The sequence below is a fragment of the Neofelis nebulosa genome, chromosome 3, assembly GCF_028018385.1.
Source record: "Neofelis nebulosa isolate mNeoNeb1 chromosome 3, mNeoNeb1.pri, whole genome shotgun sequence".
NCBI lineage: Eukaryota > Metazoa > Chordata > Mammalia > Carnivora > Felidae > Neofelis > Neofelis nebulosa.
Window position 1 is genome coordinate 144768947 of NC_080784.1, and position 16162 is coordinate 144785108.

At 43.9% G+C, this 16162-nt stretch overlaps 1 protein-coding gene across 8 annotated transcripts in view; it reads right to left on the minus strand.

The window, feature by feature from the left end:
• SHROOM3 (shroom family member 3) overlaps nt 1-16162 on the minus strand; it is a 323421-nt gene that overhangs the window by 53377 nt on the left and 253882 nt on the right. For 7 of the 8 annotated variants that reach the window (XM_058722187.1, XM_058722185.1, XM_058722188.1 and 4 more), the window contains one exon: nt 10138-10269. In XM_058722187.1, the coding sequence (XP_058578170.1) occupies nt 10138-10269 (132 nt within the window). Of the gene's footprint in view, nt 1-5840; nt 5947-10137; nt 10270-16162 lie in introns of those variants that run through there. The other variant, XM_058722191.1, reaches the window with a different exon arrangement.

Genomic DNA, 16162 nt, shown 5'->3' on the forward strand with positions numbered 1-16162 from the left:
TTCTAGACACTTGATGCCTATTTTCTCACTTACTCTTTGTCCTATCTTTACGTGCAGGGCTATTAATTAGGAAATGAGGTAAATAAGAAAAATTAAGCAACTTGTCCACAGTCACAAGGGTGGTAAGCAGAGTTGATATTTATTAAAAAAAATTTTTTTTTAAATGTCTATTTATTTTTGAAAGAGAGAGAGAGACAGAGTACGAGCAGGGGAGGAGCAGAGAGAAGGAGACAGAATCCGAAGGAGGCTCCAGGCTCTGAGCTGTCAGCACAGAGCTCGATGAGGGCCTCGAACCCACAGACCGTGAGATCATGACCTGAGCCGAAGTCGGATGCTTAACAGACTGAGCCACCCAGGCACCCCCCGAAGAGCTGATATTTAAACTCACACATCTGGCCCCAGAGCTTGTGCTCTTACCATCTAAGCAACGAGCAGTGTAAATGAGGTGGGGTGGGCAGAGTAGGGAGACAGACAGTAAGCAAATAAACAGGATATTTTCACACAGTCCTAAGGGTTCTGAAGGAAATAAAACTGGGTAGTGTGAGAGTGAGATGAGGGTCCTGCTTGTGGACAGCCTCTTTGAGAGGGGCATTTGAACAGAGACCTAAATGATGATAAACCATGCAAAGAGTTGGGGGCAGAGTATTTAGGATGGAAGGAACAATGAAATGCAAAGGCCTTGATGTGGGAATAAATCTGGGGTTTTCAAGAAGCACAACAGTGTGACTGAAGCCTTAGGAGCAAAAAGCAGATGGTAGGAGAAGTCATCAAATGGTACTGGGCCATGTAAGCTCTAGAGGGACTTTGGATGTAAGCATCAAACATCTCACATGCTGCCCATGATCAGGAATAGGGTCTGAAGCTGGCCAAAAGGTCTAGAAATAGAGCGGGACTTCAGATGACCTTGAAGGATCCGTATGCTTTGCATAAATCAAGAAGGTAACAACCACAACTTGGAACATAAAAAATTCCAAGAGCTAGAGTTCAGTTTTGTGTTGATGCTGTGCTTCAATGAGCTATTATGACTGACACTTTGAGTTTACTCTTCTGGGTGCGCGAACATTATAAAACCATGCCAGTTATCAACCAGACATGAGCTGAATATGTAAGAATACAAGATAGACTACCAGCACTACCAAATAAAACATCCTGTTTTCTAATCCACTTACTAACCCACCTACCTGCCCATCCATCATCTGTTTAGTACACAATATGCTTTAATAGATGACCAAGTCCAGGCAAACCATAAAAGACTCTTAAATACAGAGAACAAACTGAGGGTTGCTGGAGGGGAGGTGGGGGGGGAGTGGTTGGGCTAAATGGGTGATGGGCATTAAGGAGGGCACTTGTGTTGAGCACTGGGTGTTATATGTAAGTGATGAATCACTAAATTCTACTCCTGAAACTAATACTACACTGTATGTTAACGAACTTGAATAAAACAAAACAAAAAAACAATAGATGACCAAGTCCAACTTAACAAGATTCCGGTCTTAACCCCCCACTTTTGACCCCCCAAAACAATATATTAATATATTCTGTAAATCAGGTCTGAGTTAACGTGTCATGGATGTGGGTTGAGGGTCTTCCTGATAGACTTACTGAACACCATATGCTTGGCCCAGGATAAAATATGTTTCCTAAGGTTCCTTTTGTGTGTCACTGCTATTTTCCCCTTTTTCTCCTAATCTATTTTTAAAATTATAAAGTCCTTCAAACATATATAAATGTATTCAAATTAATATAAAGATCACCCACATACTCATCACCAAGATTAATCAAATCTTCATATTTTCCCCGTTTTATTTGAGGTACTCTTTTGAATAAGTATAGGTACTCTTTTGAATTCATATAGTTTTTTTCTTAAAAAAAGATCAAAGCCATTGAGAAGTCTTACTCTCCACATTTCCTAGCCCACTCCCCCCATTTCTCTTCAGTATTTAGAAAGCCTCTTCATACCATTTTTTCCTTTTAGCTGCCTGGTATTCCCTTGAATGCATACATCATATTTACCCACCAGACCCTTTCTGTAGATACTTTTTGATTTCTAGTCTCTTGCTATTACAAATAATGCTTCAGTGAATAACCATGCCCATACACTGATTTCTATCTATGCAGACTTATTGCAGCAAAAATTCCCAGAAGTAGAATTGTTGGCTCAAAATAGGCACTTGTGATTTTGATAGTTAAAGCTAAGTTGCCCCTTTCACCTTTTAAAGAGGAAACAAATTCAATATGAACAATTAAGCATCACTGTACAAGTAATTGGGGGGGGGGGGAAGGATATTATATCTTTAGTATAGTGGAACAGATGATCTGTATTTGAACAACAATGCCTTTTTTAGGCATTTCCTGTTTACAGGAAAATGATAGGCCCCAAATACTGATGACAAAAATATACAGCAAGTGAAAACCATGACTGAGTCAAGCTACACTGAGCTGTACTCATAACACTGTTTTATTCCATAGATCCCCATGGAACTCTCTCTGGAATAAAAATTACCCCACATTGAGATAGGTTTTCTACATGTTCACAGGAGGCAGAAAAGCTCCTAAAATTTTTAAAGGGTTGAAAAAGCCCATTATCTTCCAAGATACAAAAGAAAAGACAAGAAAAGAGAAAAGAAAAGGAAAGAAAAAAGGTGGTAATTGTCCCGTAACACTATTGGCAAAGACATTGTTCTTGAGAAATCCTTTACCCCCCCTTTACAGCATCGCTAACCTCTAGTTTCTAGGACTACAGGACTCTTCAAGACTGTATTTCAGACTTTTGAGATTCACAGAAAAATCCAAGCAAAGTTTTCTAAGGCTTTTATAATTGCCTCACCAACATCTGTGTCTTAAACAAGTGGTTCGGTGGGTAGAAAGGTATGCATTAGGTAATATAACCCCATAGCAACACACAGTCCTTTCTGGAAAGAGAAGTTCTTTTTAAATGTCACATCCTGATAATACGCCCTGGGGACGTTTGGCTTTGAGGAGTGAATCATAAGTAAGAGTGAAGTGTGCTAACAGATAGACATAAGACTCTAACACCTAAAATTTGCATAAAAGATGAAAAACCTTTTCAAGTAAGATGCTTTACCCCACTTCTCACACCTGTCCCAATGTCCTTTCACTAGTGGTTTATCTCCTCCCCACTCTCTATTCTGACATATTTTTTTTTAAGATTTAAATTTTATTAATGTCCAAACAAAGCTATTATCCTACAGGAGAGGGACCACCAATGGGGTGGGCGTCTTTCACTTAGTCACCAACGGATGATGGCGTTGCAATGTCTTTTTCTCAACATCCCTCTCTTTCTATCCTCCTCCTCTCAACTCTGAGGAAGCAGAAAAGTCAACTCTCCTTCCCACACTTCAACATTTGCATCCAAGCCATGGCAGAAGTTGACACAGACATTCTAACATCTCTGATCTCTAACAGCATTCATCTTGTCTTTCATGGACTTTCAAAATCCAATTACAATAAATAGCACAGCATAAATAGAGAAGCATAAGTTCTAATTATTGATAATTTCTTCTTCTCAAATCTCAATTTGCAATCAGATATTTTATTTGTTGGAGGAAGAAGGAGAGACTGGCTTTTACCAATTTCTTTAGATATCAGATATTATGATTTTAGGATTTTCTTCTCTACTTCCGTGTGCCATAGAATGTGTTGCTAGAGCTCATGTAGGAGAAATCACTTCTGTGCTGGTCTGTTTTTATCTTCCACACACAGATGGAATAAATGTACCCTCATGGATCTCAGGGTAAGATAGTTGCAGAGAACTGGAAATATCGTTGTGTGTCCCTGAATTACTGCTCCCCTTGACAGAGAAGTTGCTTAGAGGTCTACCATAGGACTCCCATTGGATAAGTTAGAAGCAGTTCAGCAGGGCACAGTAAAGGTGTGGCTCTTCCCCTCCACCCAGTGGTCTTTGGGGCGGGAGGGGAAGGGTATCTACCACAGCAGCTGGAAACATGCCTCCTTAATATATAAATCCACACAAGACTGTCCTTGGAGAGTTTAAAGGAGGCCAAATACCAACCAAGATATTTCAAAATTAAGCTAATTAATTTTCATACAATGCCAAAGTATACATTGCTTTTCATTTACCAAAACAGGCGGAGGAAGGGTTTTTGTGTGTGTGAGGCAAAAGCCTTACCTTTCAGAAGGGACTTTTTTCCAAACACCACTCCATTAAACAAAAACAAATAGATGGACCCCAAACCTCCAACGCTAAAGACACTGGCTCTTTTGGGATAAGTCTGATGCATCCCATTGTTTTTCTCTTCTTTATTTCACCTGCTTGTCATTTAGAGAAAGAGGCCACAAATAAGCAATTAAAGGCAACAAGAAAACAAAGGAAAGGACAGAAAGCATTCATTTTTAGAGAAAAACCTCCAACAGTGGTCAAAAGAATCTACATTTAAAAATCATACCAGAAAGGGATCGCTCACTAAAAGAAAACTTTTAAAGATCATTGATTGAAACCTGATTGAAAAGATGACAGAGAAGCTAAAAACTTTAAGAATACTTGCTCCAGCCCCTCCATTCCTACCTACCTGTATCTTCATAATAAATTTTACACCAGGCGTTTAACCACCACCAGCCACCCCTACCACCACTCACACATAACCTGACACCGGTGGGGGAGAAAATAATACAGCTCAGAAGAATGCTTCCCTCTTACTCACTTTCAAATGAAAGAATGCCAAATAAAACTTGAAAAACCAGCCCTGTGATCCTTCTCTGTGTTGGATAAAATAAGCAGTTCATATTTTCAGTTTTACCTTTTACACGGTCTGATGATCAGAGGAATCTCCATAGTAATCAATACTCCAATCACCTTGAGATCTAGAACATGACCATGACTGCTGCACCCACCTGTTCTTTCCCATGCCGTATGTTCTCTTAAGTGACAGTATTCCCTAGAAGCAAGCACTCGCATTAAGCGGACCTCTGAGCAAAAACTTTGAATCAAGATTATATAAGAAGAAAAGTGGATTCAAATGAGTGGGAATGGGGAAAAGATAATCAAGCATTTATACCTTCAGCTGTGATGGGGTTACATAATGTACAGCCGGCAATCTCAGTAACCACTTCTTTTCATGTAACTTTAAAGTTGAATGAGAAGACCCACCTTTCCTCTAACATTGAGAACACAGTCACAGGTTCCTTCTCTTCCAACAAATGTTGGCAATGAGAACAGAGAAGAACTTGGCTGCTAGGACACAGACAGCCATTCCTTGTGAGAAATGGAAACAGTCATCTAGGAATTCCCCAGGGAAATGGGGAAGCAAAGCCATGAAGTACACAACACAAAGCAATTGCTAATTTGAAGGAGATGAAAAGCCACTCCAAATACGCACGTGCATCCTAAGACATATGGTGACTGTGGGGCGCCTGGGGGGCTCAGTCAGTTAAGCGTCCGACTCTAGGTTTGGGCTCAGGTCGTGATCTCACGGTTCCTGAGTTTGAGCCCCGCATCAGGCTCTCTGATGTCAGTGCAGAGCCTGCTTCGGATCCTCTGTCTCCCTCTCTCTCTGCCCCTCCCTTGCTCGCTCGCTCTCTCTCTCAAAAATAAATAACATTAAAAAAAAAAAAGAAACTTAAAAAAAGGAAATATGATGACTGCATACACAGGAGAGAATAATTAAACATTCCTATGCAGAAATACTAATAGTACTGAATTACATGAATGCGCATATAATGAGAAACTTAAGCATGCGGTTGCTTTTTTTTTTAATAAACAGGTATAACACAACATCAAAAAGACACCTGTGAAAGGCTTGTCAGTTGCGAACCCTGCAATGAAACTGCGAACTCTCACTCTCACATAGTAGTGGACTTACCTTGTGGCAAACAGAAGCATCCTAGATAACAGCCCTCTGGCCAACTGCATGTCATATTCAGGGCTGGGATAAAAAGCCATCCCTCCCAACTACTGCCCTCTCTGCTCCTGTCGGGGTTGCAAAGGCTTCCCAACAGTCCACTGCACCTCCCGTCACACCGCCCGAACCACCCGGAACTCGCTAAGCATGCAACTAGCTGGGTGGGACTCACATTCCCAGTCACCTCTGCAAAACGGCCAATTAAAATTCAATTCCTGCCAAATAAGAGGGAAGAAGAGAAGGTGACCCTTGGTAACTTTTCCGGCAAGAGCCAGCATCTTAGACAATAGCGTGCAGCTTAGAAATGCTAGAATTCCATTTTGTGGGCAGGAGGAGGAGGGAAGCAAGGAAAACCATCTGCTGATAAAATGCATCAAATTGGAATCAGGAAGTTCCCTTGAATGATCTCTGCCAAACCCTCAGCCTCCTCCACATGCAAAAATGCCACTGTCTGCAAAAGTGTGTGTTAATTGCTTTAAGCTTCCCAGTTTGGGAGGCTACTGAGGCAGGGGTCCAAATCAACATCCCCTGAGACCTGCTAGGCACACTGTCCGGAGAACACGAAGTCAGCAGCCCCGGGACAAAACTCACTGCCAAGGGACGTACAAAGTCCCAGCTGAACTAACCGTGTTGCTCCGCTGAGAATTAGGAGTGAAACCCTGAGCTTGTGTTATCTATTTGTCTTGATTTATTTTACAGAGCACAGACCACCATGTGGTAAATGCTTAGTAAGTAAATGAGGCAGTTATTATAATGATGGTACGACCGGTGGGGGCAGGGGGAGAGGTTTGTGGAGGAAAGCACTGGCTCAGGAAATACTGAATTTCAAGCTAGAACATTTTGTCTCCTTTACCAACTCACTGAACTAGCCTGGCCGAAGGCTTGACAGGTTTTATGGAGATGTTTCTGTTAAGATAAATGAGATCACAGGATTCCTACTGACAGAGTTAGATAAGAGAGCATTCAGGGGTCTCACGGAAGGGAAGGATGGGATTGGATCTGTGAGAATATTAAGCCCTGGACCAGAAAGAGTTTCTCTCTCTAAATCTGGTTGCTTGGCTGGTCGCTGTCTACATCTGGGGGAGGATGGAGTTTCCTGCTCTTACTCTTTTGTTTTTCTTATGCGTAAATGAGAAAATCCTTCCTGGCTATTTGCTCCATGAAAAAGGAACTATCTATAACTCTGACCCAGTGCACTTGGAATTGGCTCATGAAGTAGCCCCAGCACTTTCCAATTCCAAGAGTTGCGACTTATCACAAAGTAGACTTGCTCAATGGCCACTACTAACCTACCAACTCGACACTTGGAAGACTCCTAAGAAGCTGATAAGCACATCGTTTCTGCCCTAAGTGGAAGACCAGGACATCAGCACCTCACCCCTTTCCATATTTCAAGACAGGATTTAGACCAGAGCCAGCCTGAAAGAGAAACAATGACCAAAGCTGGAATAATGTAAGCAATGAAAATAATGTAAGAGCAAAAGTGCATTGGATTACAACACAGAGAAGAAAATAAACATGAAGGAGTCCTTACTGATACAGTTAAAATAAGTAGGGAAAGAGACAGCTCTTCCTTACAGAAGAATTCCAACTAGTAAATACAGAAGGAATGAAGAAAATATGGAATCAGCTTAGAACATTATAGTAATAACTGTTGCAGGGACTATATCCACCAATGGAGAAAGTCTGAGGACAAATAGGGATATTCACATAGTCTCAAAGTTATCTCTTCCAAGATATTACAAAGAGATGAATAGCTGTACGGTAGAGAAACCTGGCAGACTTTACCTCAACCCAGTCATCAAGGTTGACATCACCAGGAGTAAAACATACGGACATAACGTAATCCCTGATAGGACATGCAACCAGGACGCATCACTTCTGTGGTATTCTTGCCAAAAATGTATAGCTTCAATCTAATCATGAGACAATATCAAACAAACCCAAAAAGAAGGCATTCTACAAAATAACTGGCCCATACTCTTTCAGTGTGTCAAGGTTGGAAAAGACAAGGAAAAACTAAGGAAATATCAGATTAGAGGAAACTAAGGAAACACGCCAAATACAATACAGAATCCTGGAACAAAAAAGGGATGTTCATAGGGGAAAAAATGATAAAAACTGAATAAAGTCTTCTGTATATAGCCTGTAGTTAACAGCATTTTATCAATAGCAATTTCTTAGTTTTGATATTTGGATTATGATGATAAAAGATGTAAACATTAGGGAGAGCTAGGTGATGGGTGTACTGAAAATCTCTGTACTATTTTTGCAACTTTTTTATGACTCTAAAATTATTTTGAAATAAAAATAAAACCCAAAATGGGCAGGATTTAGGATCGGAGTATAATTGGATAAGAACCACTCCCATTTCCAAGTTCAGTCCTACATCAGTAACACTTGGGATACAGAGATCTCTTCCTCTAGGAAAGAGGAAGCCAGCTATTGCAGGGGCTTACAATAAATATAGTTGTGGAGTCAAGATACACATGTGAAATTCCTAGAGTATACGGAGTTAAAGGGATATGCGTGGGAGCAACGTATCCTTTTTAAAAAGGAAGTTGCTTGCCCATCCACTCCCTTCCTGTCCCCCTTCAGACAGACCACTGATGGCCAGCTTTGACCATGCTGATGAAGGCAACCCCCAAAATTTTTTTAATGTTTATTTATTATTGAGACAGAGAGACACAGAGCGTGAGCAGGGAAGAGGTAGAGAGAGGGGAGACACAGAATCTGAAGTAGGCTCCAGGCTCTGAGCTGTCAGCACAGAGCCCAACATGGGGCTTGAACCCACAGACCGTGAGATTGTGACCTGAGCCAAAGTCGGTCACCTAACCAACTGAGCCACCCAGGTGCCCCAACCCCGGCTCATTTTAAAGACTGTCTCTTCATGGATAGGACACCATCCAGGTATACAATTAGGTTCATTTGTTTCATCCAACTGTTAAAGATCGATTTATAAAATCTTTTCATTGTTTCAAGCTCAAACTCAGGTCTGTGTGATTCCAGTGCTCAAGTACGGCTTCAGTCAATCTATGCTCTTCCTGCCTTCATCAGCCTAATGGTCCCACGCTTATTCCCAAGGGCCCCACTGGCAGCAGCATGGAAGCCACACTCTTTAATCTGTCTTCTCCCTTCTCCCATCCTCATCTGCTATCGATCTGCTTCCTAAATTCATCTCGAATCATGTCTCCTCTCTTGTCCCATCACCGCTTGTGTGGTTCAATCCTGATCATTTTCTTCCCAGGCTATCGCAGTAACTTCTTAACTACAACCTCTGGCCTTGAGCACATTGGTGCTGATGCCACACCAACCTACACAGCCCAGTGGAGTCTTCCCAAGTAGAAGGCTCTGGTTCTCTACATTGACAATCCAAGGAGGCTAAAGGACATAGTTCTCAGGGCTCTGCCTCTTCCGGCTGGCCCCAGAACAGCCTTTGCCAGCTGGCTCCCTTGTAGCCAGCACCTTCTGCAAATCTGACCTGTCCTCTACCACTAACCGAATTCCCACAGCTGTGGGAGCACACAGGAGCACAGAGGATGCACAGGTGAGTAGCTGCAAATGTTTTTTAGGCTAACTTTACAATCTCAGGACACTCCTCAGTTAACAGAGGACAAGAGTTTTATATGATCATCAGTTCAAAGATGAATTAATCTTGCTGTACAATTTAACACATTTGTCATTTCCAAAGTGTAAGACCTTGGTTGGTATATTGCTGTGAGTGTTTTTCATTGTAGTTTCAAAAACAGTTACGGATGTGTTTTTTAAAAAGATATCTGAATCAGGGGTGCCTGGGTGGCTTAGCTGGTAAAGCTTCTGACTTCAGCTCAGGTCATGATCTTGCGGTTCATGAGTTCGAGCCTCGCGTCGGGCTCTGTGCTGACAGCTCAGAGCCTGGAGCCTGCTTCACATTCTGTGTCTCCCTCTCTCTCTGCCCCTCCCCTGCTCACACTCTCAGTCTCTCTCTCTCAAAAATAAACAAACATACACAAAAAAAAAAAAAAAAAAAAGAGAGAGAGAGAGAGATCTGACTCAAATGATTTGAGGGAGCCCCAGACTACCTCCCGGGAACTTTAGGGTTCTTCAGAACCTATTTTGAAAACCATCATTATTGTACTCTGAGCTGCTATCAGACCTCCTTGTTCAGCCCCTCCTACCTACCTACCAAGTATCTTGACCAGCCTTGCCCCCAGTCCCTTTTCTTCCAGCAGCCGAGTTCCTTTTCTGAACTGCTCCGCACAGACTCTGTGTCTCTTACCTGTGCTTCGGCCGAAGCTTAACTCCTCCTGACCATGCTGCTTTCCTGTGCTGGGGGTCCGAGGTGAGGGGCTCTGGGCTGAGGGAGTCAGAGGTACTGGTACCTGCAGGGCCTGGGTCTGCACACGCATCTCTGGCAAAACAAAAGAATGGGAAAACGGGAAAATATGATGGTGTTCATGGGAAGGGTGCACTAATGAATCAACAAGAAAAATGCATGAAAATTAACTGAGCGGTTAAAGCAGAACTGCAGGCTGAGTGCAGAGTTCTCAGCCTGCACCCACTGAAGTGCTCTGCTCCAAAGAAGGCAGGCCCATGCCTGAGGGGCTTCATCCTTTCCCATCTATGTTTCTGTGCAGCACTAAAGTATACTTCCCAGTTTAAAATACCAGGTTTTCCAACCAAGGGGGAAGAGACACTACAATGAAGGTGAACTCCCCCTATAATTCAGCCTCCATCAGTAAATAAGTGAGAAACTGGACTCAGTGAAGCAAATGGCCAGGCAACGTCCCTGAAACCCAGTCCCCACTGCCTCCCTTCTTTTTTTTAATGTTTATTTTGAGAGAGAGTGCATTCATGCGAACAGGAGGAGGAGGAAGAGGAGGAGGAGGAGGAGGAGGAGAGAGAGAGAGAGAGAGAGAGACAGAGAGAGTCCCAAGCAGGCTCTGTGCCATCAGAGCAGAGCCCAAAATGGGGCTTGATCTCACAAACTGTGACCAGAGCGGAAATCGAGAGTCGGACGTTTACCCGACTGAGCCACCCAGGCACCCCAGACCACTGCCTCCCTTCTCAATTCATTATAAGGAGAGTGACCCCCAAGGGGAGCAGGCCTCCTCTGTTCAGTGAGTGGCAGCTCAGAAGAGCATGCCAACTCTTAAGCCTTAGCTGTTTCAGATTGTCTAGATTCCACCGTGCTGGAGGCAAGCCTTTTATGTGTCCATTTAAGTCCACCCTCACACCCCCCAGGTCCCTAACACCATTCTCTTTTCCTCCCCAGTCCCAGGCAGAGAAAATTTTAAGCCCTGCGTGACCAATATGTGGCACACATTCTGCCACAAGAACAGGTGTATTTCTTCCCCGTAGGAGACTCTCAGCTTCTGAATTTCCAAATGCCTGACTCGAAGGCATCCTCTTGATCAGACAGTCGCCTGCCTCAGGCTCTGAAGCAGTTTTGTCATTATTCTGCTCTGCTGGGTACCAGTGATGTGTTTTCAGTGTGGGTCTTTAAGGATCATTCTGAGACTAGGAGAGCCTACCAGTGGCCCCCACACACGTCCTGTGAGCAGGAATTGGAGAAGAGGCAAATGCATGCAGCTTCTCCTCTGTGTGAGCCTTGGCTGAGAAGAGGCGGGATTATCAAACGGCTGTCAATTTCTTTTATTTCAGGACACAGAGGGAGATGACCAAGGAGTTTCCATTTCTAAGATATGCTTCCTTAGCTAAGTACCCTTACCCCTTTCTGTACATTACTTTTCTCATCAAATTTAGGATTCCTGGAGTTGAATATGGTCAATATAAGTCTAGGCTTGAAGTCTGAAGGCTCAGTTGAGGTTCTGTCACTTATGAATTGAAAGACATTGGGCAAATGCCCTCTGAACCTAGGCCCCACATCTGTAATATAAACATAAGAGGCAGGGCACAGCATGACTAGGGGGCTGGTTCCGTAGGCAGCCTCTCTGATTTGGAGTCCTGACTCTTCCTACTGACGAGCTCTGTGACTCTGACCCCTCTGTGTCCCGGCTGTCTCATCTCTGAAAGGGGCGTAAAAGAACACCGTTTTTCATAGAGCTGTTGAGAAGCTGAAGCTAATTCAGATGAAGCACTTAGGATAGAGCCTGGCACATGCTCAGTACTCAGCAAATTAGCCAATATTATCATGCCCATCTTGCAAAATTGCTGCTAAGTCTTCTACATGATGTCTGTTACCTGTCTAGCACACTGCCTACAGGTGGTATTTGCCTAATTATTTTCACAATCATTTTACTGCAGTACCTCCATGTTAGAGCTCCTTTCAGCCAACATGTTCTACAAAACAGACACCACTAAAAAGACCGAATCTATGCTGGGAATAACCGCAGGAAGAGCTTTGGCCAGAGAGTTAATATGTCAAGGCCTTTTGCAGAATTCATCCTGTGGTCCCCAATTAGAATTACTCCTACAACCCTCAGAGGCACCAACACCACCTGGCTTAAACCGGGGGCAGAAAACAGACTCAATGGTATCTCACCATCAGATGTGTGAATGTAAAGATTACATGTACGTCACGAGCACACCCAGGACCACTCACTGGTATAATCCATTCTGACAGCAAGCTTTCCTTTCTAGTCTCCTCTAGATGCCTATGTGTCTGCTAGTGGAGAGCAAAGGCCAAGCCTGAGCTTTCATAAAACCTCTGTGGCGTTTAATACCTTCCTCATTTGGGGCTTGAACCATAATTGCTGGCTCTGTCCTTTCTGCACCACAGCGAAGCCCTTTTCTCTTTCCTCGCCCGCTCCCCCTTCCTGGGAGGTGCCAGGTGATGGAAGGTCCAGGAGGGCACTGTCACGGGGAAGGGTTGGCAGGAAGGGCAGGCAAATGAAAAAGAGATAAAAGCACAAGGAACAGGAGATGATCTCATCCTTTCAAGGACTTTCGATACAGGATTCCTCGCAACCCTAGGAAAGCAGAGAACGGCACCCCAGCATTGCTCTCCAGGCCACTGGCTGTCTGGTCACCTGCCACCTCCAGGAGACCGACTGAGGTTAGCAACTGGGTGTGAGGGTTCATGGAACTCATGTAGCTTGTTGCTGACTGCAGTCCCGCCACTCCCCCCCTTGCTAAACCACAGCACAGCCTCCCTGCTAATCTACGCCTCCCCCCACCCTGGATGGGCTGGCTCCAGAGGCCAGATGGAGGTCCGGGCACTGAGTGGGCTTTCTGGATGTATCATACAAACTAGGAAAGAGGCTAGAGAGAGTGCAGGAAGAATCGCCAGCACTTAGAACACAGCTTTTCTGCCTTAAACTCTTTCTAGAATCATCTGGATGACAAACATTTAAAACATTTATATGTTCTAATGAAAAAAAAAATCCATGATGAATCTAGACCTAAATTAGTCCTGGAATGAGTGTTGGGAAGCCTATTACTCCAAAGACCTCCCCGTTGGACTCCTCACTTCGCCTTTTAATCCCCTCGCCAGTTATCTTATCTGCACCTTGAACTTGGCCTGTCTCTGCAATGCACATTTTCCCATCCGCTTCCGGCCTCTCGGCAGAGTGGAACTGGCAAAGCCTACAATGTGCTCTGATCTCGTGCCCCACTGGTGCTACTGTGATTCCACACGCCTGGGACAGATTATTCCAAGTCTTTCCTATAGGAGATGTGTGCTTTCCCATATATCAGGAGTCATTCTCACAACTTCTCTATAAAGGCAAAACCTAATTGTTTGAGCCCCATCTTCCAGGTGAATACGCCAAGACAGACAGGTTGTATATCTTGGCTCAAACCATACATGGAATCACACTCACGCGAGATAAAAATCACCATCAGTTACTCTTCTTCCTTTCAGTGTAAAAGCTTCAAACTTGTTTAGTTTAGATCACAAATTCTGTAGGCCTTGGAAGTACACCCAGATTTGGTCAGAATGGGTGGAGATGGTGATGGTGGGGACTTTAATTAAACATGTTGCCAAATGAGCTTATTTTTTAGTTAAAAGATACTCAATGGTAGACACCCACAGATATACTGCAGAAGCCTTAGACTCAATGAAACAAGTTCAAGTGAAAAAATACGGAGGTAAACCATATGCCTCTCCAGCCTTATGGAGCTACTTCCAGATCCCAAAAGGCATCACATTCTCCTGGCTTATCCATACTTGCCCTTCAGGTTTCAGTTTGGACATCATCTCCTCCGAGTGCAAGTTGGCATGAGGTGCTGCGCCCTGTGCTAGCTATAGGTGTGCATTTCAAAGTGCAATGCACACTGTCTTCTGACCACCTGTTTGCTGGTCTGTCTTCCTCTACATGCTTAGAAAGGCAAGCAGACCAGCTTGCTGCCTGGCACACTGAGTCGCTTGATAATCATTTGTTAAATGAACGAAATATTGCCAAATGTTCAACAGATCTGTAACGTGTCTTCCTTCCCATCTCCTTTTTGTTCACTTCACTGGCTGGCAAAGCTAATGAGGGTTGCGGGGGCGGGGGGAACTGTTTGTATATTGTTTCTTGCTCTTCCCCAGTCTCGAGATCAAGGTTTAGGAGGAGCTAAAAACAAAATTGTGAACCACAATCCTCCTGTCATCTTTCTTCCCCAGACAGTTAAGAAACAAGAAATCCAGGCCAACTGCCTCCATTTCTACTCCCTGTGATTACACTCATATTTTGTCCACCCTCTCCCCCACCACCCTCAATATTCCTAACTCATGAATATACACTGGCTACTTTACTATTTGATATTTTAGTAGAGTCATTCACTGCTTTCTGAACTGAGTGTCAGCCAACATCAGAAGTTCCAGATCATTCTGTTCCCTGTGGCTCTCCCGAACAGCATGAAAATTGGGGGGAGGCCTGGAGAAGCTGGAGTAAGCGCTGTGAGGAACTGAGCCAGACATTTTAAATGGTCTTTCCAGATCCCTTTAGATTCCTGCTTTCTACTGAGTTTAAATACTTTTATTTTGTCTTGGGGCAGAGTGGCAAAGAATCATCTCTCCTTGGCAGGGACTGTTACAACATTAGAGAAATGCAGCAGTTCCTCCCTTTTTGTGGGGTTTCATCCAACAGGAAAGAGCTTCCTCACTGGCTGCTTCCACTCCTGTCCCCCTTCAATCCAGCGTCTACCAGCAGCCAGTGACACTTTTAAAAAATGTACATGACTCAGGGCACCTGGGTGGCTTGGTCAGTTGAGCATCTGTCTCTTGATTTTAGCTCAGGTCATGGGATCGAGCTCCTCGTTGAGCTCTTTGAGGAGCCTGGGGACTGCTTGAGATCCTCTCCCTCCCTCCCTCCCTCCCTCCCTCTTTCTCTCTCTCTCTCTCTCTCTCTCTCTCTCTCTCTCTCTCTCCCCTGTTCACACTCTAAAATTTCTTTTTATGCTTCCGATTCTGTGTCTCCCTCTCTCTCTGCCCCTCCCCCGTTCATGCTCTGTCTCTCTCGGTCTCAAAAATAAATAAACGTTAAAAAAAAAAAATTAAAAAAAAAAAAAAAACAAAAAGGGCGCCTGGGTGGCTCAGTCGGTTAAGCATCCGACTTCAGCTCAGGTCACGATCTCGCGGTCCGTGAGTTCGAGCCCCGCGTCGGGCTCTGGGCTGATGGCTCAGAGCCTGGAGCCTGCTTCCAATTCTGTGTCTCCCTCTCTCTCTGCCCCTCCCCCGTTCATGCTCTGTCTCTCTCGGCCTCAAAAATAAATAAACGTTAAAAAAAAAATTAAAAAAATAAAATAAAATTTCTTTTTAAAAATTTAAAAATAAAAAATAAATTAAAAAAATGTAAATGGCTCATGTCACTTTCTAATAAAACCCTGTGTATCTACCCCCTGGACTTCAGAGAGAATTCAAGTTCCTTAAGTCAGCTGTTGAGGCCCAAGTGACCTGGCTTCCAGTCCTCCCTTACACATCACCCTCCTACTTCGCCCTGACCTCACAGGCCAGCCTTAAGCTCCCATCCCACCAACCTCTTCACCTTCACACATGCTGTTCCCACTGCCCGGAACAGTCTTCCTCCCAATTTCTTCACTTGGCTGGCTCCTCCTTAGCCTTCTGGTCCCGGGTCGAACATCACCCCATCTACTGCCAAAGTCTCTTTCCTGGCACCTGGTCTTTTCTTTCATGGCACTACTGGCTGCATGTGATTATTCACTGGCACATGGTCTATTTCCTCTACTAAATGGCAAGCTCAGTGAGGTCTGGGCCCCTGGCCGGTCTGTCTCCAATTTTGTTTTTTTAAACCATTACACACCTAGGGCCTAGCACATTGAGTGGTTCACAGTAGGCACATAATACAGATTTGTTGAATGGATCACAGGAGACTGTAAAAGGACTAGTTGGGATGCAT